This window comes from Notamacropus eugenii, chromosome 2 (genome assembly GCF_028372415.1).
Source record: "Notamacropus eugenii isolate mMacEug1 chromosome 2, mMacEug1.pri_v2, whole genome shotgun sequence".
In the NCBI taxonomy this organism is placed as follows: domain Eukaryota; kingdom Metazoa; phylum Chordata; class Mammalia; order Diprotodontia; family Macropodidae; genus Notamacropus; species Notamacropus eugenii.
Genome location: NC_092873.1, coordinates 495,850,579 through 495,877,760, shown reverse-complemented (window position 1 = coordinate 495,877,760; position 27,182 = coordinate 495,850,579). Strand labels below are relative to the sequence as shown.

Genomic DNA, 27,182 nt, shown 5'->3' with positions numbered 1-27,182 from the left:
TTGCAGGCAGGATCCATTTAATTTTTAGTTTGTATCTTCAGTGTTTAGGACAGTGCCTGACACATGAGAAATGCTGAATAAATGTCTGTTGATTGATTATTGATAATAATGATAATAAGGAAAAGCAAAATAGTAAAGAGGGACATGTGCTCTTTTTTTAAACGACAAATTTGACTTTGACTTTGACTTTCATTTTCATCTTCTAATCCCTACATGGGAAATCTTGCCTCATCAATCCTTGTGGTTGGAACTTTTCAGTTGAGTCTGATTCTTCACGACCCCATTTTGGGTTTTCTTGGCAAAGCTACTGGAGTGTTTTGCCATATTTTTCTCCAACTCATTTGACAGACGAGTAAACTGAGGTATAGAGTGTTAAGTGATTTGCCCAATGTCACACAGGTAATGTCTGAGTCCAGACCTGAGCTCACAGAGGAGTCGTTTTGATTCCAAGCCCAGTATTGTATCCACTGCACCAGCTAGCTGTCCTGTTATGGATCTTTGGAAAAGACTTAAATGCTGCCCTGAGGCTTAGATTCTAATGACCTTAAAAGTGCTAAAATATCATGGATTTGTAGAGAAGTGAAAATATAGCTAGAGATTCAGTGGAGAGAACCATTTGGGTGGTCTTTAACAGTCAGGGAGTGGCATGGAAAGAGGAGTAGGGCATGGAAAGAGGAGTAGGGCATGGAAATATGCAAATAGATGGAGTCCACTACTGAGAGTGGTATGCATAAAGTTCAGTTTCTTTATTCTCCAAGGCTTTAGAAGGAATCATCAGGACTAGACAACTTTTTCAAAGCAAGTTGGGTGAAGAGCTTGTTTCATGTATCAGTGAGACAGTTAGAGCATCAAGTGAATTAACATCATGATGTCCGCTGCTCTCTTAAAAAAAATTAACCAAGTCTGGACAGCCAGTAAAAATGCTCACAGTCTAGAGGCTGCTAGGTGGCACAGGAGATATAGCCCTAGACTTGTAGTCAGAAAAACCTGAATTCAAATTTGACCTCCAACACTTATTAGCCATGTGATCTAGGGCAAGTCACTTAATCACTGCCTGCCTCAGTTTCCTAATCTGTAAAATGGGGCTAATGGCACCTACTTTCCAGGGTTGTTGCAAAGATTAAATGAGATAATATTAGCAAATTTGTGTCTGGTACACAGAAGGTGTTTAATAAAATATGTTTATATGTGTGCATGCACACACACACACACACACACACTCACCTTTTATTCATAATGTCAGTTCCCCCTTGATTCTAATGTCCCACATAGCATGGTGCAGTGGAAAGAATCTTGGATATAGAGTCAAAGGATTAAAGTTCATATCCCAGTCATGGCCACTCAAGACCTGCATCACTTTCGACAACTCCATTTCCCTCAGTTTCCTCATTTTTAAAATGTGTAGTTTCTGCTGGTAAATTCTGAAGTTCTTTCCAATGTCATATCTATGATATGTGATTCTATGAACTTCAGAGGTCCTTATAAACTCTAATTCTCTGATCCTAGAATTCTGTGATCCTATATAACACCATCATGGGAAATGAGAAATTGAAACTGACCTGGATGGACCGTTCAGTGATCATTCCATTTCCTGATGAGAAGGTACTGAATGCATCAATGAGCCCATTGTTCTGGGCATTGTCTGTAGCAGTTGTCTGCACACCACCTAAAGTAGGATTACATTCCCAGGAGTTAAATAATTGGCACAGGTTAGTGACAAATCACTAGTCTTACCAAAGTTATTTTTTCATAAAGTTTCAAGTTGTTTAATAACGTGTAGCATTCTACAGCTAGTAAGAGTACAGCCTTGCTCTAGGAAGTCAAGGTAAAATATTTCAGTCTTGTGGTATATAAAATATACGTTATACAATCATTAAAGTCTCATTCATCTGGAACATAAGCAAATCTTTGGGAAGGGACAAAAATACTGATGAGGCCTCAAATAAGTGTCACAGAATCTGCGATCTAAACCAGTTCATGTATTTCATTCATGATGGAGCTTCTTGGATCTGCACTACTTCAAGAATCCATTAGTTCAACCATGCGGAGACTTCTGGCACATAGTAGCACTGAATTGTTTATTGACTGAGCCTGTGCCCCACTTCCATAGCTTTCAGAAGCCCTGGATCACCCATAGATCTTAGAGGAGAACTCAAGGGGAAGTTTGCATAGAAATAGTATTTCCTTCCTACTGAAGAAACATATTCTCCAGATTATATTTTACCTGTCATATCTGACAGTTTCTCCAGGCCTTCATCTGCAGAAGGTCCTAGAGCAACTGTGTGGATAATGGCGCCACTTTGTTTCACTGCCTCGAAACATGCGCTGATTGTCCTGTCTTCCCCATCAGTCAGAAGGACGATTTCTGAACCATCTGTTGAGAATTTCTTTCCTATTACCTGAAAGCACAGATTCATCCCAGACATTGGTAAGCAGACTTAGTGTTGCCAGGTAACCCTAAGTGGGTGGACCTGGACAGGAATGAAAGAAGAAAATGAAGGAAAGACCCCAGGAGCCGCAGGAAGATCTTCCCATCATGAAATTTTCTAATATGAAATGACAACTTTCAGAAACTCAGTCAAAGCCCTTTTTCTCCTGAACTAATCCAGGAAAATTTGTCCCAGGTGATGCTCCCATTTGGAAGCAGATCTGTTCTGGCCAAATGAGTGACCCAGCTTCTGAACACTGGCATTGAATCCCAGCCAAGGTATCTGTACTTTCTCGCTCTAGCACAAACAGAGCCTGATGAGACACTGGACAGATGAACACCCACTATGTGCAAGGAATTATTTCTGATTATTTTGTTATTCCTGGGAGGGCTAAAGAGGACAAAGCTTATAAACCTTAGAGGAGACACGGCATGGTAGAGAGAGTCTGAAGCTTTGTGGGTCTCAGTTTCCTCATCTGTAAAAGGAAGAAGTAGGTGGCCTCTGTGGTGTCTTCCACCTCTAACTCTGTGCTCCTGTGCTCCCTATCACCTGCTTCTCTCTGCTTCTGCTCCTGAGCAATGGAGAACCGGGACACAAAGCCCTGAGGCAGTGTTTCCCCTAGGAGTGCATGCCACATGCACTTCAACCAGACCTTTGGATGCTTATTGCATTTACTTTTTCTTGATTCTCTAGCACATCCCCCACAACATCTGTTCCTACCACTTCCCTAACTCTGAGACCCCAGCTTCTCATCAATATCCCTCAAGTAACATCACATGACATCATCTCTTACTTTGAAGAAAAAGTTGAAGCTATCTGGCATGTTTTCTGGTTTCTCACCCATTTCCTTCCTCCTATATCAGAGGAAACAGCAGGGCTGTCATGTCAAAGCTAATCTCTCCACATTGACCTTGATGTCTTCTCTTTCTTTTCTTCCTGGACCTTGTTCCATTGACTCTCCTTGCTTTCCCTCTTATGTATCTTTAGTCTTGCTGTCTACTGATTTCTTCCTCTGTTCCTACAAACATGATTAGGAGTCCCATGCCAACTTTACCTTGAGTACAGGCTCAGGCTCTGTCTTTTTCCCCCTTCACTATTAAAATTCATGTTCATTACTTCTATACCACTCATGGCTCTACAATCCAGGTTCCTTCTGTTCTTCTCTATTGAAGGTTGTATCTACAACATCATCCATGACCTCTTAGTCCTTATCCTTCTTGATTTTTATCCCATTTTTCCTATATAAAAATTATTTCTTATACAAATATGTACTACACTTACTCTAGAAATACCATACATGATAGGTCCAATTCCCATTCATTTGTTTCTTTCATATTCCTCATTGATAAAATGAGGCTACTGGACTTCAGGATCACTAAGACAATTTTATAATTTCATTTCATATTTCATATCAAGACAGAATTAATGCATCAAAATGTGGAAAACCTACTATAATGGGAGTCAAAACATCCATTCATCACTCATTGACTGTGTTATAACATCCCCCTAAATGGATGACCAACAGCTGCTTGACTCAGTGTATTTAAATGAATCAACAGAGCCAGAAATGTCTGCCTTTGCCAGAATGGAGCCCAGATTGAAGATCATTGCCCCTGGATGTCCTGAATGCTTCTGCTGCATACCATTTCCCCCTTTCTATATCATGCACAGTGCGTTTTTCATTGGTTTTATAATTGTATAGCCCATGTGAGTTAGAGTATTATTGATTTAGGGCTAGAAATGACCTCGCAGGTCATCAGTTCCACTCTGCTTATTCAACATGAGGAAACTGAAGCTTGCACAAATTAAGTGTCCTGCCCAGGGTCACACAGCCAGTAGATTTCTGAGGAAGAATTTGAACTTGGCTTATTCTGACTCCAAGATGATGGTTTTGCCTACTGTATTTTGTTGCCTCTCAGGAGGGACATGAGCTCAAGTCTTCCTGAGTCTAAGGATGACTTTCTTCCTTCCTTTCTACCCTAGTCCAGCACTAAGTGCTTAGTGTTTTTTGGGCTGAATTTAATTTCTCCACATCACCATTTGTTGATATTTTTTTCCCTCCCTGGAAATATATTCACATGTTAGAGGAAGGCATCAAATTCATAGTAGATGGTAGGCATGTGAGGGAAATTCAGAGTAGAAATTCACTTTGAAAATATCCACTGTAATAGAGACAGTGGAGGGGAGATGACTTTACCGTAAATGCTGATTTGAGTCCAGAGCAGATGGATGTTCCTCCTGAAGCAACAGTAGGTAACTTGGTAATGAGGGCGTTCCTCTCAGCATCAGACTGTATCTGTACTAGTTCACTTTGAACATAGGCTGAGCTGTCAAATGTGACCATCCCAACCCAGGACCCCTTTTCAATGATCTGAAGCAGGAAGAGTTTGGAGGCTTGATTCAGTCTATTTAGCCGGTTCTCACCCTGAAAGAAAAACACAAGTCGGATTGGCAAGGGGTCTTCTACAAGAAATCTGTGGCAAAATGGACTAAGCCCATATGTGGGACTGTAGGGGCTCTGGGTACCATGGTGGAGACTCTGGATTCTCCCAGGTTAGGAAACAGAACACAAGCTCTGAGGATTCTTCTAGGCTAGAAAGTATTTGAAAATGGGTCGGAGGATAGGCTGTATGTTTGCTCTCTGAGGTCTAAGCCTCCTAAATTTAGAGAGGCACATCACCAGATGACCAAAAGGGCAGTGCATGTTTCAGTCATAGTAACTCTCAAAGCTTAAATGGTGGAAGGGTTTGTTTCTGCATTGGTGGATGCTCATTAACTAATTAGCAGATTCTGAAAACATTGAAGCATGGGATTTTTAAGTTGGATCACGATTGCAAATGGGTTGGTGTCGGGCTTAGTAGATGACAGAAGTTCTGCGAAATACTTTTGCCTTTTAATTTGAGCCACATCACCAGGGATGAACTACCAAGGAGAACAAGGACTAGACCTGAGATTTCATTGGTACAGGGGACTCCCAGATGAGGAAACTCCCTACCAAGGCAGGTTAGCACTTTCTCTGTAAGTTATAGTTTCATAGAATTGCAAAACCAGCATGTGCCAGATGTAGAAACTGATCCTCCTGACTCAGAGGTCAGTTCTCCATCCACTACACCACATTGTCTCATAGTAAATTATTTTTGACCAGAGAAACTAAAGAATTTGTGTATTGGGACTACTAAATCATTTTGATCAGTGAGGAATGGTGGGGTACAGTAGAGGGTACCCAGATTAATGAAGTTGTCAGTCTTTTCAAGTATGGAATCTCAGCTGCACTTTTAGGTAGAATGTTTGATGATTTTGCACAATCATGAACAAAGGAGGAAAATAAGAAATCATACAAAGTTGATTGTGTTGTTTTGTTAACAGGGACTACAGATCTTCACGGGATGGGAAACCGCTGAGAAAATCCTTAGTTTAGTCACTTTTGGACAATCCAAATGTCACTTAGATACAATGAATAATTCTCCATTCATTTTTGTTGTAGGAAGAGGAGAGGAGGGAGTGTGAGTATGAGGGCTTAAAGGAAAACTTGGTGTAGGGAGAATAATGATTCCCTACTTCCTAGCTTCTTTTAAACCATGAGATCATTGTAGTTTCCAACAGCCCCCAAATTCTACGGGGCACCATAGGATGTAAATACACCCCCCCTCCCACCTCCAGCAGAATGGGTCAGGTTTGGCTTACCCCCATGCTTCCAGACTTATCCAGAACTAAGCACAGGGTCCTTGCCCTGATCTGCTTCAGTAAGAAATTGGTCTGGGGTGGCTGTGCTTCTGTCATAGGAGTTGATGTCTTGTAGTCTTCTGAGTCTTGGATCACTTCCCATGTGCTCCTGAGGTTGCACTTCTGGTTTTGAGCATTTGGTGCATCTCTGTTATGGTTCTTTTCTGTACAAAATTCAACCACCTGAAAAAGTCCAATTGCACCATAAATACAAAAATTGTAAAGCAGGGTTTCGTAACCTGGGTCTATGAACTAGAGTTTAAAAAGACGTGTTTATACCTTTTTAAATATAATTCATTTTGTTTATCATGCTGAGTATTTTTTTTTTGCATTTAAAACTTGATTAAGAGAAGGGGTCCAAAATTTCACCAGAATACTGAAGGGCAGTACACAAAAAAATCAAGAACCCCTTCTGTAAACCATTAATGTAATGAATACAACTAGTAAGCCAACGATGATATAGGGGAGAAAGTAACTCAATGGAAAAACTCTTCAGCACTCCTGGGATTCTAGACCTGCCCTATCTTGACCTAGTAATTTAACCTTACTTTCCTTACCTGCAAAGTGAAGACATTGGACTAGATAAGTAGGTCTTGGGATTCATTTACATTTAAAAAATTATTGATGCCCTTTCCCCCAACAGCTTTAGTTTATGTTTGTTTTACCTATTTATTTTTATCACGTTAGAAATTGAATGCCATGGTATTATTATGAAATAGTTTTGATCTGGAGGACCTCCCAGAAATGGTCTCTGGGACTGCAGACTGAGTGTGCTAGAACCAACTTTAAGGGGCTGTCAAGAGCCAATAGTTGAATTTTTAGCATGAGCATTTACAAATCAGCAAATGCTACAAATCACATTTACATTTAATGTTTCCTTGAGTATCTAGAGCATCTCATGTGCTTGGAAACCAGACAGGAAAATATTTAACAAAATAAATTAAAAAAATAAAATATAGATGATAACATTTTAAAGCCAGCTCAGTGTACAGGAAAAGGAATCCTTCTATGTGGATCAGTAAACTTATTTCTTTTTGAGTTGGACACACTGGTGTAGACTAAAGAAAGTGAAGGAGACAACGTTAATGATGCATTTAACATTTAAAATATGTCTTGCTTGTTTCAGGGAATCATTTGTTAAATATATACCAGCATACCTTTGCCCACACTGTTCCCTAGTCCACAAATTGAGGTCATGGCTTTTATTTTTTATCAAGGCTTTCAGGTAGTCTAATAATTTTAAAGTCATCTCTCCTGGATCTGTTTTCCAGGTCAGTGGTTTTTCCATTGAGATATTTCACATTGTCTTCTATTTTTTCATTCTTTTGGTTTTGTTTTATTTCCTGATTTCTCATACGATCATTAGCTTTCATTTTCTCCATTCCAGTTTTGAAGGAATTATTTTCTTCATTGAGTTTCTGTACCTCCTTTTCCATTTGGTCAATTCTGCTTTTTAAGGCATTCTTCTCATGGCCTTTTTGGACCTCTTTTGCCATTTGGGTTAGTGCGTTTTTAGTGTTATTTTCTTCAGTATTTTGGGGGTCTCTATTAGCAAGCTGTTGACTCTCTTTTCATGATTTTCTTGCATTACTCTCATTTCTCTTCCCAATTTTTCCTCTACTTCTCCTACCTGATGTTCAAAATCCTTTTTTGAGCTCTTCCATGGCCTGCAACCAATTCATACTTTTCTTAGAGGCTTTTGACTTTGTTGTCTTCTGGTTGTATGTTTTGATCTTCTTTGTCACCAAAATAAGATTCTATAGTCTGACTTTTTTTCCTCTGTCTGTTCATCTTCCCAGCTAAGTACTTAACTTTCTAACTCTTTGTCAAGGTAGGACTCTGCTTCCAGTGGGGTCCTCAGGTCTGACAGAGTTTTCCCACTGACCTTCTATGCTCTCTTTGTCATTTGTGGATTGAGAAGTCTGGAAACTGCCAGAGCTGCCAGCAGTTTAGTCCCCTGAGGCCTATTCTGGCCCAGTCTGTGCTGGTGTGGCCAGTATGCACTCTGCTCTTCTCCCAGTCTGGTGTAACAGATGCTTCCTGTTGACCTTCCAGGCTGTCCTGGCCTGGAGATTTGCCTCACTCCATCAATTTGTAGGTTATGCAGCTCTAGAATTTTGTTAGAGTAATTTTTTACAGATATTTGCAGGGGTTTGGGGGAAGAGCTCAAGCAGATCCCTGCTTTTACTCCACCATCTTGGCTGCCAAACCCACAAATTGAGAAATGGACTAGGTGATTTCCAGGTTCCCTTCCAAGTAGATTCTCCTTTGAATCTAGGGATTCTGAGTTTGATCTGAGTGTGAGCACTTAGAAGGAGAAGAAACAATGCCTGAAAGGTAGCAGAGGATCCTGAAGAACTGGTCATGTCAGACCAACCTCGATTCCATTTGTTATCAGCTCACTAGACGGATCATGGGAACATCTCAGGCAGTTGGATTTCAGCAAAATGTTGGACTAAATGCTTTTGTGAACATGTTGAAAAAATGTAGAAAGAATAATAAAATCACTAATTCAGCCTGGCCCTGGTTGGCCGACTCCAGAAGCGGTGATAAATGTAGTGACACGAAGGTATTCACATGAACGGCCACATTCAGTGCAATGCCACAGGGGAATTTCCTTGACCCTGTTCTATTCTATTTGATAACCTAATTTTTAATCTAATTTTAAAATAAGTTTTTAGTGATTTGGATGAAGGCATAAAGAGTATCTCGGTCTGTTTTTCAGATGTTGCAAAACAAGGTAGAGTAGTTAATACATCGATCTGTATCATTAAGATCTGTAAAAAACCTTACTAGGCTGGAACAGGAGGTGAGGTAAACAACATAAGGTGAGGAGAGGTGGAGTCCTTCACTTGGGTTCAAAAATTACAAGTACAGAATGGGGAGATATGTTAAGAAAGGAGTTCACGAAGGGGACAAAAGATTAAGGCACCTGCATAACCTATATCGAATTGCTTACCTTCTCAATGAGGGTGAGTGGGGAAGGAGGAAAGGAGAGATTGGAACTCAAAGTTTTAAAAATGAATGTTAAAAATTGTTTTTACATGCAGCTGAGAAATAAGATACACAAGCAATGGGGTATGGAAATCTCTCTTATCCTACAGGAAAATAGAAGGGGAAGGGGATAAGAATGGGGGGGGGCGCGGCAGGTGGTGGTGACAGAAGGGAGAAGAGGCGATCAGAATACATGCTGTCCTGTGGTGGGGAGAAGGAAGAGATGGGGAGAAAATGTGGAATTCAAAATCTTATGAAAGTGAATGTTGAAAACTTAAATAAATAAATAAATTTTGATTAAAGAATCATTTACTACTTTATAGAATGCTGACTTGAAGAAAAAATAGAGAGGGCAAAACTCCCTCATGAACTGATGTTATATGAGTTGGAGAACCAGAATCTCATGAAGGGCCATATCAATGTAAAGAAACAACTATTTTCCTTTGATCTGTTAACGAATCTCATTAGAAGTTTGCCTCATAATAATTTCTTCAGTATGGGGGAGAATTCCCATGACTGTGTAAAAAAGTATGAGATGTTGTTGAGGAAGTTCACATCTTCAGGAGATCCTAGAACTTGTGTTAAGCCATCTTCCCCCTAACCTTGGGGCAGAAGAAAGCATTCACAGATCAGTCAGTCTGCCTCTAAAGTCTAGAGAGTGTATGCTGGAAAAGCTTTCAGAGAAATTGAATGAACTCACTGCCATGCCAACAGAGCCTAAGGAAGAGTGTTCTGGTCATTCTGGGAAAATGGCCGGCAAAAGAAGCAATGACTTAGCCTGCATCTTCTGTCTGACCCTCTCCAATTTCCATCAGTGGTCACTGCCTTTTACATACCTATGAGGATGAACTGCGGGAGCACTGCTACTACACAGCCCCTGCACCAACCCTGTGGCTCATTATTCCAGTCTGTGTATCAAACTCTGACCCTCTGTGACCAGGAGCTCAAAGCTATCACTGACAACACTTCTAAGAAGATAGTAGAGACATCAGAAAGGCAACAACAGGAGAAATACCATTGGGGTAGGAACAATTGTAGGATGACTTGGTTCTCAAAAATGGAAGAGCTGTGCCGGAAACACAGGTTTTTCCAAGGAACTTTCTGGAAACACAGTGAGAAGAATGATAGAAACCAAGAGGCTATTGCAGAGTTCCTTAGGACTTGGCTGCTGCTTCTGTATTGGAAGGAGCAGGTAAGGGCTTTAGGTATACTGTCATCAAGGAATAAAAAGCAAGTGTAGTTGACTGTAGGCACTTTTTCAGAATAATGAATGACTAGTGTTGGAAAAATTGGTATTCCAGGAAGCAGTTTTCAAGACCATCTGCTTCCTAACTTCCCCCCATTACTTTCCATTTCAATTGAGGGTGCCATCATTCTTCCAGTAATGTGGATTCACAACTGAAGAATCATTCTCCCCTCTTCACTCATGCCTCACATCCAGTCAGTTGTCAAATTGATTCTATCTCCACAACACTTTTTGTATCCATTCCCCTTTTGTCTGTTTAAATACAACTGCCCTGGTTCTTCAAGACCTCATCACCTCGACTCAACTATATGGGTCTCTCTGTATCCAGCCTCTTCTGTCTACTCAGTCTTCCACATAGATATCAGACTGATATTCCTAAAGTCCAAGTTTGCCCATTGGACTCTTAAGCATTTAGGTCCCTTCCAACTCTTCTTCCAGGATATATTTCCCAGCTGATTATACCACATGCCCTTTCACACATACTAGGCTCCATCCAGAATGGCTTTTGTTTGTTTTATATACTTTGCCTTCCATCTTCTCTATCCAGGCCTTTGCCCTGGCTCTCTCCCATGCCCGAAATGTTCCCCTGACCTCACTTCCATCTGTTGGAACCTTGAGCTTCTTGCAAGGATCAACTCCGGTGTCACTTTCTTAAAAGAATCCTTTTCTGATTCCCCTACTTGTAAAAACCCAAATAATTTGTATTTTTACATATATTTGTGTTTACTTATATATGAATATATTATATTTCTCCCCCTGCCTCCAGCGGAATGTCAGCTTCCTATCGATAAGGGATTATTTTATTTCTGTCTTTGCATCTTTGAAGTCTGTCATAGTACCTGGCACTTGGTAACGAGGGGTTACTAAATGCTTCTTGATTAAAAAAAACATTGTAAGGCACCTGTTAGGTGTCAGACCCAGTACTGTTTCTACGATGATGATCTCATCGATTCACACAACAACCCTGGGAAGTAGGTGCTATTACTATCCCCATTTTACATATAGGGAAACTAAGGCAGGCAGAGGCTCAGTGACTTACTCTAGGTCACACAGATTGAAATTTCAAATTTCACATCTTAGTGCCTCAATGAAAAAAAATCCTAGTGTTTATAGTGAACTGCACACTCAGCATGAGGAGTCCAGAAGTGAGGCAGAATAATAGTGCTATAGAAAGAGTGCTGGGTTTGTATGAAGAGGTCCTGGGTTCAAATTCTGGTTCTACCATTTGTTACTGTGTGACTCTGAGTCTCACTTACTCATCTGCAAAGTAAACTAGAAGGTATCTGAGATCATGACCAGTCCCAAACCCATGATCCCTTGCATAGCCTGACACCAACCCTCAAAGTCAATGCATCCTAGACTGCATTAATAGACATAGAGTTTCCAAAGCCAAAGGAGGATGACAGTCTCCTTCTCCACTGGCCTGGTCCCACCACACCTGAAGTACTGGGTCCAGCTCATGGTGCCACATTGTAGAAGGGAAAATGTCAACCTGGAAATTATCCACAGGGAGATGATAAGAACTGTGGGGAGGCTCCAAACTATGTCACCATGTGAAGACAGGTTAAAGGAGTGGGGGAGTACAAATCTGAAGAAAGGGAGGCTCAACAGAAACATGATAGCTTTCTACCAATACTTTAAGTGCTATAAATGGAAAAGATATTAGACTTGTGACTGACCCTGGTTAGATCTGTGGGGGGGAGGGGGGGGGTAGAATTAGGATGAGCAGCTAGAAGTTACAGAAAATCAGATTTCAGCTCTATGTAGAGAAACTTATTTAGAGTTAGAAGCTTCTAGAAATGGATGAAGTGATAAGCATCTCATTACTCAGTGGAGGGCTCCCCCTTGCTGGACATATTCAACTAGATAAACAAATTGTCAAGGATGTTGTGGAAGAGGATCATGCTATGGTCAGAGGTTGGGTAGAACCCCATTTGAGCTTACACAAAAAAGTTCTATGTTTTTATTATGGCACTTGCTGAGCTCTCTTAGCAGCTTCATGGACTTGGTCATTCCAATGGAGAATCATCAATGACAGTGGGAACTTTCCAGGTGAGGGAGCTTTGAATTATACTCAAGGGTGGGGTTAGCCTAACACAGATGGCCCAGTTAAACAGAACTCCATTTGCACAGGGGCTTCTGTCTCTGTCCCTCCCTGCTGGATTCCCAAATCACAAAGGAGTGGAGTATTCTGTCAGCCCCATAGATCCCATTCAGTTCAATGTCTCAGAGGCCCTGGTGCTTGAAGAGAATAAGTAGCCCTATGTCAGATGCAGTAGGGAAACAGAAGTGCCATGCATAGAAGCTCAGGTAGTCTATTTATCTTATTTTCAGTTGAGTCAAAAATATGTGGAAAGAGTAATCCATGGGATAACGGAACTAGAGTCCAAAAGCTCTCAGCAGGCCTCTACCATTAGTTAGCCAAAAACAAGTGTTTTTAAATGTATTAAATGCCAATTGTGTGCCAGGTCAAAAAAGGAACTAACTGTTCTATAATCTTATTAGAAAGCAGGCTCTTGATGAACATTTCTTGAATTGAGTTGAATTGTATTAAACTGAATCAAAACAACTCAAACCAAGCACAGCCATGTAGCACAGTGGATATGTTCTATCATCAGGAAGACCTGAATTCAAATCTTTTCCAACCCAGTGGCCACTGTTGAGCTTTCAAAATTTGCTGGCATATTGAATGCAGCACTTTAACAGCGTCATCTTTTAGGATTTTAAATAACTCAGCTAGAATACTATCACCTCCATTAGGCTTATTATTAGGAATGCTTCTGAAAGTCCACTTGACTTCATTCTCCAGGATGTCTGTCTGTAGATCAGTAACTACACCATTGTGGTTATAGATGATGTCAAGACTTCCTTGCACAATTATTTTGTGATTTCTTGCTACCTCTTCTTGATCTCTTCTGCTTCTATTAAGTCTGTACCGTTTTTGTCTTTTATCATGCCCATTTCTGCATGAAATTTTCCATTAATATTTCTAACTTTTTTAAAAGAGATCGCGTGTTTCCCATGCTGTTGTTTCTGTTTCTTTGCGTTGATCATTTAAGAAAACTTTATTATTTCTCCTTGCTATTATCTAGAATTCTACATTCAGTTGGCTATCTTTCCCTTTTTCCTTTCCCTTTCCTTCTTTCCTCAGCTATTTGTAAAGTCTCATCAAATAGCCAGAAAGTAGAAACCTTGGCTTAGTCTGCCTTTCCCCCCTAAATCAGAAGGTAGTTCTTCTGTCAGTCAGTCAACAAGCATTTGGCCTCCGAGCCAAAATGATGCAGTCATTGAGATTTAAAAGACTACTTTAACCTTATTTATATGTAGGCATAGTTTTCAAAAGGTTAGGAACTTTAATAATGAAGAGATAGGATAATATTTAACTGAAAGTTAAACGTGAAAAAAGAGCTATTGAGATCCAAGAGAATTTCAAAGGATTCATGATGGAAAAAATTTTATTCACCTCAAGAAAAAAAAACTGATGGAATCTGAATGCAGATCAAAGAATCTTTTTTTAACTGTCTTTATTGGGGGAGCATTGTCTGTTTTCTTTTGCAATGTGGCTAATATGGAAATATGTTTTGCTTGACTGCACATGTATAATCTATAGCAATTGTTTGTCTTCTCAAAGAGGAGAAGCAGACGGAGAGAATTTGGAACTCAAAAAAAGTTTTTAAATGAGTGTTAGAAATTGAGTTGAGAAAAAAGAGCTATTGAAGATGTCATGACCCTTTATTCCCTACATCCCCCAAGAAAGTATTCCCTCTTAATAGAAGGGAGGGCAGATTGAGGGAGGGGGTGGTCAAAATCAAAACTCTAGTGATGAGGGAAAGGGAGAAAGGAGAGAGAAAAGCATAAACAGGAAGGAAACTAAGATGGAGAGAAAGACATGGATAGTAATCATAGCTGTGATTGTGAATGAGATGAACTCTTCCCTAAAACAGGGATAGCAGAATGGATTAAGAACCACAATCCTACGACATGTGGTTTACAGGAAACACATTTGAAGGAAAAGGATGCATACAGAGTAAAGGTAAAGACTGGAGTAGAATCTATTATGCTTCAGCTGAAGTAAAAACAAAATACAGTGGTAGCAATCCTGATCTCAGACAAAGGAAAAGCAAAAATAGATCTAATTAAAAGAGATAAGAAAGAAAACTACAGCAAGGAGGGACAGTGACAGAAGTCCCTGTGCAAATGGAATTCTGTTTAACTGAGGTACTATATCTGTCCATCTGTGTTAGGCTAACTCCACCCTTGAGTATAATCCAAAACTCCCTCACCTGGAAAGTTCCCACTGCCACTAATGATTCTCCATTGGAATGACCAAGTCCTTGAAGCTGCTAAGAGAGCTCAGCAAGTGCCATAATACAAACATAGAACATAGATAATGAAGTAATATCATCATTAAATCTATCTATCTATCTATCTATCTATCTATCTATCTATCTATCTATATATATATATATATATATATATATATATATATATATATATATATATATATGTACACACACACACACACACACACACAATAAGTGGTATAGCATCCAAATTCTTAAAGAAGTTAAGTGAGTTAGAGGAAGAAATAGACAACAAAACTGTGTAGCGATGGACCTCAGCCTCCCTTTCTCACAACTAGATAAATCTTACCACAAAATACACAGGAAAGAAATGAAGAAAGTGAATATTATTTCAGAAAAGTTGGCTATGATAGGTCTCTGGAGAAAATTGGACAGGAATAGAAAAGAATATACCTAGGTGCATGGCATCTACACAAAAATTGACCATGTACTAGGGCATAAAAACCTCACAATCAATGCAGAAAGACAGAAATAGTAAATGCATCATTTTCAGATCATGATGCAGTAAAAATTACATGTAATAAAGGACCATGGAAAGTAAGACTAAATATTAATTTGAAACTACAAAATTCTAACCCTAAAGAATGAAGGGGTCCAACAACAAGTCATAGAAACAATCAATAACTTCATCTAAGCGAATGACAATAATGAGAAAGCATACCAAAACTTATGGGATGTAGCTAATGCATTTCTTAGGTGAAGCTTTATATCTCTAAATGCTTACATAAATAAAATAGAGAAAGAGGAGATCAATGAATTGGGCATGCAACTAAAAAAGATAGAAAAAGAACGAATGAAAAATTCCTAATTAAATACCAAATTAGAAATTCTGAAAACCAGAAGAGAGATTAATAAAACTGAAATTAAGAAGACAATTGAACTAATAAACAAAACTAAGAGCTGGTTTTATGGAAAAACCCAATAAAATTGATAAATCTTTGTTAATTTCATTAAAAAAAGAAGAAAATCAAATTACTAGTATCAAAAATGAAAAGAATGAATTTACCATCAATGAAGAAGAAGTTAAAACAACAATGAGGAGCTATTTTATCTAACTCTATGCCAATAAATTTGACAATTTTACTGAAATGGATAAATATTTACAAAAATATAAATTGCCCAGATTAACTAGATAGGAAATAAAACACTTAAATAACCCCACTTCAGAAAAAGAAATTGAACAAGCCATCAATGAATTCCCTAAGAAAAAATCTTCAGGTTCAGATGGATTTACAAGTGAATTCTATCAAAAGTTTTAAGAACAATTCATTCCAATACTACATAAACTATTTGGGAAAATAGGCAGAGAAGGAGTCCTACCAAATTCTTTTTATGATACAAATACGGTGCTGAAACCTGAACTAGGAAGAACCAAAACGGAGAAAGAAAATATAGATCAATTTCCCTAATAAATATAGATGCAAAAATTGTAAGTAAAATACTGACAGAGATTATAACAACTTATCTCAAGGATAATACACTATGACCAGGTATGATTTATACCAGTAACACAGGGCTGGTTCAATATTAGGAAAACTATCAGCATAATTGACCATATCAGTCACAAAACTAATAAACCATATGATTATCTGAATAGATGCAGAAAAAGCATTTGACAAAATACAACACCCATTCCTATTAAAAACACTGGAGAGCATAGGAATGAATGAAATCTTCCTTAAAATGATAAGCAACATCTATAGTTTTACATTAGCAAGCATTATTTGTAATAGGGATAAGCAAGCAGCATTTCCAATAAGATTGGGGGTTAAACAAGGATGCTTATTAGCGCCATTGTTATTCAATATTTGTACTAGAAACCTTAGCTTTAGCAATAAGAGAAGAAAAAGAAATTAATTAGAATAGGCATAGAAGAAACAAAGATATATATATATATATGTATATATATATATATATATATATATATATATATATATATATATATATATATATATATATATATATATAATTATATGGTGGTGTACTTACAGAATCCTAGAGAATCAAGTAAAAAAATTACTTGTAATGATAAACAACTTTAGCAAAGTTGCAGGATATAAAATAAATCCACATAAATCACTGATATTTCAGTATATTACTAACAAAGCCCAAGAGCAAGAGATAGAAAGAGAAATTCCATTTAAAGTTACTGTAGACATTATAAAGTATTTGGAAGTCTGACTGCTAAAGCAAACCCAGGAACTATATGAGCAAAATTACAAAACACTTTTCACACAAAGTCAAATCTAAACAATTGGAAAACTATCAGTTGCTCATTGGTAGGCTGAGTTAATATATAAAAATAACAATTCTACCAAAATTAATTTACTTACTAAGTGCCATACTAATCAAACTACTAAAAATTGTTTTATAGAGCTAGAAAAAATAATAATGAAATTCATCTGGAAGTACAAAAGGTCAAAGTACAAAAGGACGTCAAGGGAATTAATGAAAAGAAAAGCAAGGGATGGTGGCCCAGCCATGCCAGATTTTAAATTGTATTATAAAGCAGCAATTGTCAGAACTCCATGGTACTGGTTAAGAAATAGAGTGGTGGATCAGTGAAATAGGTTAAGTACATAAGACACAATAGTCAATGACTATAAGAATCTACCATTTGATAAACCCAAAGACTCCAGCTTCTGGGATAAGAACTCACTAACAAAAAAACTGCTAGGAAACCAGATAGTAGGCATAGACGAACACTTTACAGCATATACTATGATAAAGTCAAAATGGGAACATGATTGAGATATAAAGGCTGATACTATAAGCAAACTAAAAGAGCAAGGAATAATTTACCTGTCAGATTTATGGAGAACAGAAGCATTTATGACCAAAAAAAGACATAGAGAACATTATGGAATGCAAAATGGATGATTTTGATTACATTAAATTAAAAAGTTTTTGCACAGACAAAGCCAATACAACCAAGATGAGAAGTGGGGCAGAGGGCATGGAAACAATTTCTACAGCCAGTGTCTCTGATAAAGGCCTCATTTCTAAAATAGATAGAGGCTGAGTCAAATTTATAAGCATACAAGTCATTCCCCAATTGATAAGTGGTCAAATGATATGAACAGGCAGTTTTCAGAGGAAGAAATTAAAGTCATCTATAGTCATATAAAAATGCTCTAAATCACTATTGATGAGAGAAATTCAAATCAAAATAACTTTGAGGTACTGTACCACACCTATCAGATTGGCTAACATGACAAAACAGAAAAATGATAAATGCTAGAGAAGATGTGGGAAAATTGGAACACATGCATTGTTGGTGGAGTTGTGAAATGATCCAACCATTCTGGGGAGCAATGACCAAAGGGTTATAAAACTGTGCATACCCTTTGATGCAAGAATACATACCACTTCTAGGTCCATATCCCAAAGAGAACATAAAAATGGGAAAATGAGCCATATGTACAAAAATATTTATAGCAGCTCTTTTCGTGGTGGACAAGAATTGGAAATTGAAGGGATGCCCATCCATTGGGGAATGACTGAACAAATTGTGGTATATGAATGAAATGGAATACTATTGTGCTATAAGAAATGATGAACAGGAAGACTTCAGAAAAACCTGGGAAGACTTGCATGAACTGATGCTTACTGAAGCAAGCAGAACCAGGAGAACATTATGCATAGTAACAGCAACATTGTAACAGTAACTGACTTTGATAGACTTAGCTCTTCTCAGCAATGCAAGGATCTAAGACAACTCCAAAAGACCCATAACGGAAAATGCTTATCCACATCCAGAGAAAGAACTGTGGAGTCTGAATATAGACTGAAGCATATTATTTGCTGTTTTGTGTTTTTATTTCTTCTTTCTTGTGGTTCTAATTCTTCATTACAACATGAGTAATGTGAAAACATGTTTAATATGAATGTATATGTGGAGCCTATATCAGACTGCATGTCATCTTGGGGAGGGCAGATGGGAGGGATTGAAACTCAAAATCTTGTGGAAGTAAATGTTGGAAACTAAAAATAAATAAATAAAAATTTTAAAAAAATGCACAGCAGAGAATCAAAGTAAACTTGCATGGAAGCAAGGAAATGATGTACAGCTCTCAACACAATGTGAACTGCATATTATATAGGCTTTCTCGACATGGAAATTTATTGCTATATATTTTGAATTCTCTCTCACGTTCTGCTGTGCACAGGACATAGTTTTTCTTTTCTTATTTTGTATTTACGTTTCAATATTAAAATTTACAATATATTTTTTCTTTTAAGTTTTAGTAATAAAAAGAAGAAAAAAAAAGAAAGTATTCCCTCTCAAAGTCCCATATTTCCTTATTTATTTTAGGGATTTAAGGGGTATTTAATTTCAAGATCTTGAAGTAAAATAGAATGTCCAGAGTGTATGGGGTGGGGAGAAGGAAATAAGAGGATCAGAGTATTGCTGGCGGTATTCTTTTGTATTCTCCTGATTTTGTATCCTTAGCGTTCCCTTTTAGAGAAATAATGGCTCTTTGAAGGGCTGCCTAGCCCAAGGGGTCTACCTCAGAACATCTGGACAGATGTACTGATAGGGAGACAGACCAGGGTAAGGAAAGAGCCCGGAGCTAGCAGTGGGATCATGCTCATTTCATTTCTCCTCATGTGGGAAATAAGAAAGAAAGTTAAGGCAAATGAGGTTGTTTTAAGTATCGAATAAGAATGTAGAGGCAAAGTGTCTTGAAAACCTTAACACTAAATAAATGCCAGCTCATAGGATTAGAACAGAACCTGTTTCTTCTTTTTACAAACTTCAGAACCAATAATCCTTATACTTACAGAATCGATGCTTTGCATGAACATGATGGAGGCTTTCTCAGTCTGAAATTGGCCAGGTATGAATGCACACTCTTTGTTGAACTTTCCCGTTCTGGGATTTATTCTGCAATTTCTGACTGAACAGCTGCCTCCGGAGCATACATATGCCTTATTTTCACCATTGAGAGCTTCAGAACATCTGAAAACATATTAGGAGTAGGTTTTAAGAACATCAGTTCATTTCAAACCACCCCAACCTATGTGTATCCTTGATGTTATCACATCAATTATCCTTCATCACCAAATGCGTTTAGGCAGCAAAGTCTCAGAGGGCCAGGAAGACCAATTTCTGTTTGGCAGAAAACTCCTGCAGGGAATTTCAGGTGGGTTTTTTGGAATATCCCAATGCTAGTCTGTCTTCAGGGAGTCCCAGGTTGGCTTTACTGGTGTCCCTGATTTTACTGCTCCCAGGAATGAGCTCCAGGATCCTTATTGTCTTCATGAAAATTAAGAGGGAATTCTCATTCTCAGCAACTGTAGTAGCTGCTCAGCTACACTAATGTATAAGGAAGTTCAAATTTTTTATCTGTATTCCTGCTTTTCACTGACTTCTTTCATAAGGTTTCATTCATTCATTAGATCAAAAGTACTCAACAAAGCTTCTCTCAGAACTCAGAACTCTCTGGCCCAGCCAAGCATATAGATGAAATGAGGGCACCATGAAGACTTATGTCCCTCCCAGTTACCTTGCATTTACTTCACATCTATTTTGTGTACATATACATACATACACACACAACATACATACACACACGCACATGTTATTTCCCTCAAGGTCTTTGAGAGCTGAGACTTTCATTTTCCCCTTTGTATCCCAAATCAAGGACAGCACCCATTGTATAGCAGGTGTTTCATTAATGCTCATGGATTGACTGATGCTAAACCTTTTGTTAACCCAACAGGGAGAGCAATGTAGGTTTCCTGCAAAAACAGAAAGAGAGCAGGTGTAGCCTACGCAAGGAAGGATACTGATGTTTTCCCTCCTTGAGAGTTGTAATTTCCCACTGTACTTAAACACCAAGAAGTAACAGAATGTTGCTTGTGCTTCCTAAAATCATTCTTAAAGCCCCTGAGGAGAAAGAGGGAAAGGGTCTGGTAGGTTCTTTGGTGCAGTGACGGTGTGATATTCCAACATTTGGGGGACTTCTTCTGTCTCTGTCTGTCAATGTGTGCTGCTGCTGTCCTGAGGAGGCAGCAAGGACCTGTGCTAGGTCTGTCTCTCTAGGGGTGGCTTGTATCTGAGGCCATGTTGGCAAATCTCTCTGTGGTGCAGATATATATAACAACACCAAAGAGTTGATCTGTAATGATTTTGTGCCTCAGATTCAGAAAAATTTCTGTGCTTTGATATAGCTGCCTTTGCTTTGAAGTGTGTTGCTGTAAGAACCAGTCACATATGAAGAAGGTTGTGGTGAAATTGATGATAACACATGCCATTGTTATAGTCTATAGATGAAAAGAAAAGTCATGATAACCAAAATATTTTTAAAAATTAACTTGAGAAGATAATTTTAATCTGATGTGGTTCACAAAAAAAGTTGAAAGAAGATAAACATACTTTACTGGTACATTTTTTCCATTAGACTGGTAGAAACGCTCCTCTTCATTGTACTCCTCAAACACTCCCCACCGTAAATGGGCCCATTCATGAACTAAAACTCTACCTGTGGGAATATATTTGAAATGCAAAAATATAATTACTTCTACAACTCAATGGTTCTGTGGGAATTTTCTTAAGTCTATGTGGGTATTCCCTTTATTAATGCAAAGTGCACCCTAGTCACACTTTCTTCTCCTGTGAAATTCTTATTTACATTCTTCCATACCTGTAGATAAACTATCCAGTGCACTGAGGCTCTTCTTCTGGAGTTTCATATTTTATGAGATGAGATCTGTGAAACACTTAGGTGCCTGGTACATAATAGATGACTGCTAAATGTTTCCTTCCTTCTTTCTTTCTTCCTTCTTTCCTCCCTCCCTCCCTCCCTCCCTTCCTTCCTTCCTTCCTTCCTTCCTTCCTTCCTTCCTTCCTTCCTTCCTGCCTGCCTGCCTGCCTGCCTGCCTGCCTGCCTGTCTGCCTTCCTTCCTCCCTTCCTTCCTCCCTTCCTTCCTTCCTTCCTTCCTCCCTTCCTTCCTTCCTTCCTTCCTGCCTGCCTGCCTTCCTTCCTTCCTTCCTTCCTTCCTTCCTTCCTTCCTTCCTTCCTTCCTTCCTTCCTTCCTTCCTTCCTTCCTGCCTGCCTGCCTGCCTGCCTGCCTGCCTGCCTGCCTGCCTGCCTTCCTGCCTTCCTGCCTTCCTTCCCTATTTCTCTTACTCTTACTTAAATAATCGGATGGATTTGTGATCTCTTTCATTCAGTTATACTCATCAGTGATATAGATTTCAGTTTATCCGTATTTCCCCATCTTATGTCCTCCCCAATATGAATCAATCAGAGGGATCCTAACCAACACTCTGGGGGAGGAGTGTATCTTTGAATAGATTTGTTGACATTGTATAGATACCAATAGACTATCCCTCTGTTTTCCTACACTCAGCATGTGCTACATGTGTCTGTCTTTTTTGTCCCTTAGGTATTCTGTGTTTATCCCCAGTACATCTATTACATTTAATACTACTGGTCCTTCATGCTTCTCAAAATCTTCATCTTCCTTTAAGGTGTAGCTCAAGCACTCTATCTACCATGAAGCCTTCTCTGATTTCTCTCCCTGACTGCTAAGCCTCTCCCCCTCCTCACATTACTGTGTATTGTATGTTTGTAGGACATGTTGACTAGCAATGTGTTGTAGTAGGATGAAAATTGGCCCAAACTCAGCTACTTATGTAATCTTCGACACATTACATAACATCCATGGGCCTCAGTTTTCTCATGTGTCAAAAGAAATGATTGGACTAGATTACCTCTAAGGTCCCTTCCATCTCTAAATCTATAATCCCATGATCCTACATCTGACCATGTTACTCCCCTGTTTAAAAAACCTTCTTGGCTCCCTAGTACAGTAGGATGAAATTCAGACCACTGAATCTGATCTTTAGCCTTCCAGATTCTGACTTCAATTTATCGTTTCCCTTTGTGCCCTTCACGTTCCAGTCAGATTGTTTCCAGAATTCAACATGCAATCTCCTGTCTCTCGATATTTGTCTAAGCCCTGCCCTATTCCTAGTATGAATTCCTTTCTTATGTGCCTTCCAGAATCGTTATCTTCATTCAAAATTCAATTTTAGTATCACTTCTTCTGAGATGTCATCCTGGAGCCCACCACTATTAGTCCACATTCAGCCTCTTTCTGGTAGTGCTAGAGCTCATTGGCTCTTCTCTCTCGTTCCCTCTTTACTCCTTGCTCTGTTTTCTAATTCTTTGTGTCCATCTTGTATTCTTCCCATGGACTGTGGGCTAGGTGAGGGTATTTTTTATCTCCTTGTCTTCTAAACCTTGCTCAGTCCCTTACACATGGTAGGTACTTAGTAATATTTGTTGAATTTATTGAAAATCAAATTAGTTCTATTTGACTCCTTTCATTTTAATAACCACCTATGCTTAGATGCTTGAATCCTTATGGAGAAAATTTAGATTCTTATGTTGATGTTGGGTTTTACACTGATTCATAAACTTTTGATGTGAGAAATACTTTAATTGAACATGTTCTCTAAAGGAGTGGTCTCTAGGGTAGAAGCCCAGACCCCTGCAGAGCCAAGACATTCATCCAAGAGGTGACCCTCAGGGTTCTAAGGTGGGCCCTCTTCTCCCTCTATGCTATTTCACTTGGTGATCCATCAAAACCCTGAATTTAATTACCATCTCTTTGCTGATGATTCTGAAATGAACCTAGTCTGCCCTAATCTCTCTGCTGACCTCCAGTCTCACATCTCCAACTGCCTTTCAAACGTCTTGAACTGATATGCAGTAGACATCTTTAACTCACTGTTTCCAAAACTGAATTTATTGTCTTTTCCCTTAAACCCTCCCCCTTCTTCCTGTTACTGGAGAGGGCAATACCATCTTCCCAGTCCATCAGGCTCACAACCTAAGTGTCATCCAGGACTCCGTACTCTATCTTACTCCCAACATTTAATCTGTTGCCAAGAACCATTGATTTCCCCTTCAAAGCATCTCAGTAATATGGCCACTTCTTTTCTCTGATGCTACCAGCATTCTGGTGCAGCCTCTCATCACCTCACACCTGAACTATTTCAGTAGCTTGCTGGTGGGTCTGCCTGCCTCACATCTCTCCTCACCTGATCCAACCTCAATTCAGCCACTAAAGTGATTTTCCTTTTTTTTTCTGATAGGGAAGGCATTAAAAAATTTAGCGACTACTAGTGTAAAACTATTACATTTCCAGAGGTGAAGTGAAATACTGCTCCTCCTTCTTAAATGAAATGAAGGAATGCTCCTGAAATCTTTTTGGCTAATCTACATTTTCAAATCAAGAGAACCATATTCTATACATATTGTGAAACCTTAGTTATGAAATATTCTGCAATATGATGTAATCATAGACTTTCATCAGTAACTCTACCTGGATTTCCATACTCTTTCACCTTTTTCTTCAATATGATGTCAGGAGTTAAATGAATTCTCTCTCCCTTTTCTCCACACCGTCCATAGTGGTCAGTTCGTGGATCATCACTGCCTGAGGCATTAGGGACTTCAATGATGATATCTGCCTAGAAATGTTTTTTAAAAAACTTTTTATTATATAGAGCATCATAAACAAAACTTGCAATATTTGAACTGAAAGATTCTGGAATAATAATTATTAGTAAATTATATCTTTAAAAAATTTAAGTCACATATGACCTATTTAATAAAAATGAGAATCTGATGATCTTACATTTTTGTAGGTCTCAAGTTTTGGTTTTTCATAGTTTGGTTTTGTCTGCCATGTTGTAGGAATCAAGATGGAGACTTCTTTGAAGTAAAATCTTTGTTCTGTGGCCTTATACAGGTAAGTTGAAGCATCTAATACCACGTTCTATATGGAAAGAAGAAATCCATTGGGAAATCTGACAGCTGACAGAAGTATAAGCAATAATCATTTAACTTCACATGAAGACTGCTTTTGTAAAAAGAGTATAGAATTTTAACCAAGTGAAAATGAAGATGTGGACATGCTTGTATTGAAAGAGGAGTCAGGTGTTCTTGGTTCAAGGGTCAGGCATGCCATCCCCAAAGTCCCATACATGATATAATTTAGAACAAGATATTTAAACAGACTCTCAGTGCCTTCATGTGTGAAATAAGGGAAATTGGCCACCTTGCTTCACAATTAGACAACTTTTCAGTGAGCACAGACTAACTGGGATGGTTTAAGAGTCTTTCCTAAAGCTTCTCCGGCTTTTCTCATGAAACTTGGTAGATTAATAAGTCATTTTCAAACCATCCAGGGTTTGATATGTGCCCTAGTGGGGTCCTGACATTGTTCCTCCCCATAAGGGAGTTCTCTGTCAACAGGACCTACAGTTCAATTAAACTCAGTTCTACAAAAAGCTTTTAAGTAACCGACATTTGCAAAATACTACTGGGGACAGAAAGATGCCTACAACACAGACCCTTCTATTTAGGAGTTTGTGGTCTAATGGGATGTAAGGAAGGAATTGGAGAGCCACATTTGTAAATAGTAATAATGCAAAGGGAGATGTGATAAATGTAAGGAGATACCCAATGTACTTTGAGAAATATGAGCCTGACCCCTTCCTGCTGGGGCTTCATGGAGGAGATGACACTTGACTGTGTGACCTTTGACAAGTCATTTAACCTGTCAATGTCCCAAGCAAATTTCCAAGACCATTAAAGAGCATTTGCCATTTTGTATTGATGTATTACAGGTTCTTCTCCTAGGGTCCATGAATTTTAAAACATTGATAACTATGGAGCTTCTAGTAGACAAAATCTCTCCACAAAGACCCTACTCCTTTCTCATTTCCAACCAAGGAAGTTGTATTTCATCTTGAAAGCACACCAGACATTATTATCCCCAATCTATAAATTAGGCAACTGATGATGCCCTGAGAGATTAAGAAACAGTAGAGGGACAGCCCAGGTCATCTCTCCCTTTCTTATATGCCCAACTACATCTCCCCAAGCCATCCTTTTGCCCCTACTCTGAGGACCAGTAGTATTTAGCTCTCTTACCTTTATTTCTTCAATGAGTTTATCATCCTCTGGCAGAGTTGGGTCAATGGCAATGACAATGTTTTCATAGCCATTGTTATTCAGCTGAATGAGGGAAGCAGTTGCCCCCCCCAGCAGGCACAAGGTCAGGGGGAAGATAAAATTCTTAACAGACCCCCTCATGGCATACCAGAGAGTGTTGGTCTAGAAGACTCTTCTCATTCTGTGTCCCTCTTTCACTGTGTCTTTATATATATAACATCATCTTCCAAGTTATCTGTGTTGATTTATTATTACCCTTTGACCCCATTTCGTTAATTATTCTACCATTTTTCTTGCCCCTATTCCAGAGAATAATGTGGAAATAATAACTTTGTGTATACTCAAATATTTCATTGTGGAAAGGGCATTATGCTGCTTATCAACCACGCCATTTGTTGGGATTGAGGGTGTGGGAGTTCCACACCCAGTTCACTAGAATGGACACACACAGATGGTTAGCCAAGGCACATATATGCTTACAACTGTTTGCCCTCTTTAGAATCCTGATTCCTCCTAGCAGTGGTCTGACTGAAGTCAGTTAACACATATAAAGGTGCAAAGGAAATGGTGTAGTAGAAAGTGTTTGAAATAGGAAACTTGGGTTTGAATTCTGGTGTCACCATTCCCTTCCTGGGTGACTTTGCGTGCTTCTGCTCCTGCTGGTGATGGTGCAACTCACTCTAGTTGAAATGGAGTTAGAGCATTTTGAGCAAGTATTCTGAAAGTAATGGTAATAAATAATTTACGTAGATATTCAAAACGTTCACTATTGCTAATAGTTCTAACATTTCATGTCCATTTTTTTTTTCCATGGAAGTATTACACTCAGTTTTGCTGGGTAGGTGATTCTTGGTTTTAATCCTAGCTCCTTTGACCTCTGGAATATTGTATACCAAGATCTCTGGTGCCTTAATGTAGAAGCTGCTAGATCTTGTGTTATCCTAATTGTGTTTCCACTATACTTGAATTGTTTCTTTTTAGCTACTTGCAATATTTTCTCCTGGGAAGTCTGGAATTTGGCTACAATATTCCTAGAAGTTTTCCTTTTGGGATCTCTTTTAGGAGGTGATTGATAGATTCTTTCAATTTCTATTTTCCCCTCTGGTTCTAGAATATGAGGGCAGTTTTCCTTGATAATTTTTTGAAAGATGATGTCAAGGACCTTTTTTTGATCATGACTGTTGGGTGGTATAAGAATTTTTAAATTATCTCTCCTGGAAATATTTTCCAGTTCAGTTGGTTTTCCAATGAGATATTTCATATTGTCTTCTGTTATTTTTCATTCTTTTGGTTCTGTTTTATAATTTCTTTTTTTTATTCATTCATTTATCTATTTATTTAACTTTTAACATTCATTTTCACAAAATTTTGGGTTCCAAATTTTCTCCCCTTTTGTCCCCTCCCCCCACCCCAAAACACCGAGCATTCTAATTGCCCCTATCACCAA

At 38.6% G+C, this 27,182-nt stretch overlaps 1 protein-coding gene across 1 annotated transcript in view; it reads right to left on the bottom strand.

The window, feature by feature from the left end:
- CLCA1 (chloride channel accessory 1) overlaps positions 1-25,975 on the bottom strand; it is a 44,162-nt gene extending 18,187 nt beyond the window's left edge. The window contains exons 1-9 of the mRNA XM_072648956.1: positions 25,715-25,975; positions 24,414-24,554; positions 24,099-24,246; positions 21,139-21,244; positions 19,542-19,719; positions 6,114-6,335; positions 4,627-4,854; positions 2,225-2,399; positions 1,560-1,666 (exon numbers count right to left, since the gene is read on the bottom strand). Of these exons, the coding sequence (XP_072505057.1) occupies positions 1,560-1,666; positions 2,225-2,399; positions 4,627-4,854; positions 6,114-6,335; positions 19,542-19,719; positions 21,139-21,244; positions 24,099-24,246; positions 24,414-24,554; positions 25,715-25,876 (1,467 nt within the window). The 5' untranslated portion in view covers positions 25,877-25,975. The remainder of the gene's footprint in view (positions 1-1,559; positions 1,667-2,224; positions 2,400-4,626; positions 4,855-6,113; positions 6,336-19,541; positions 19,720-21,138; positions 21,245-24,098; positions 24,247-24,413; positions 24,555-25,714) is intronic.
- Positions 25,976-27,182: the final 1,207 nt, after the last annotated feature.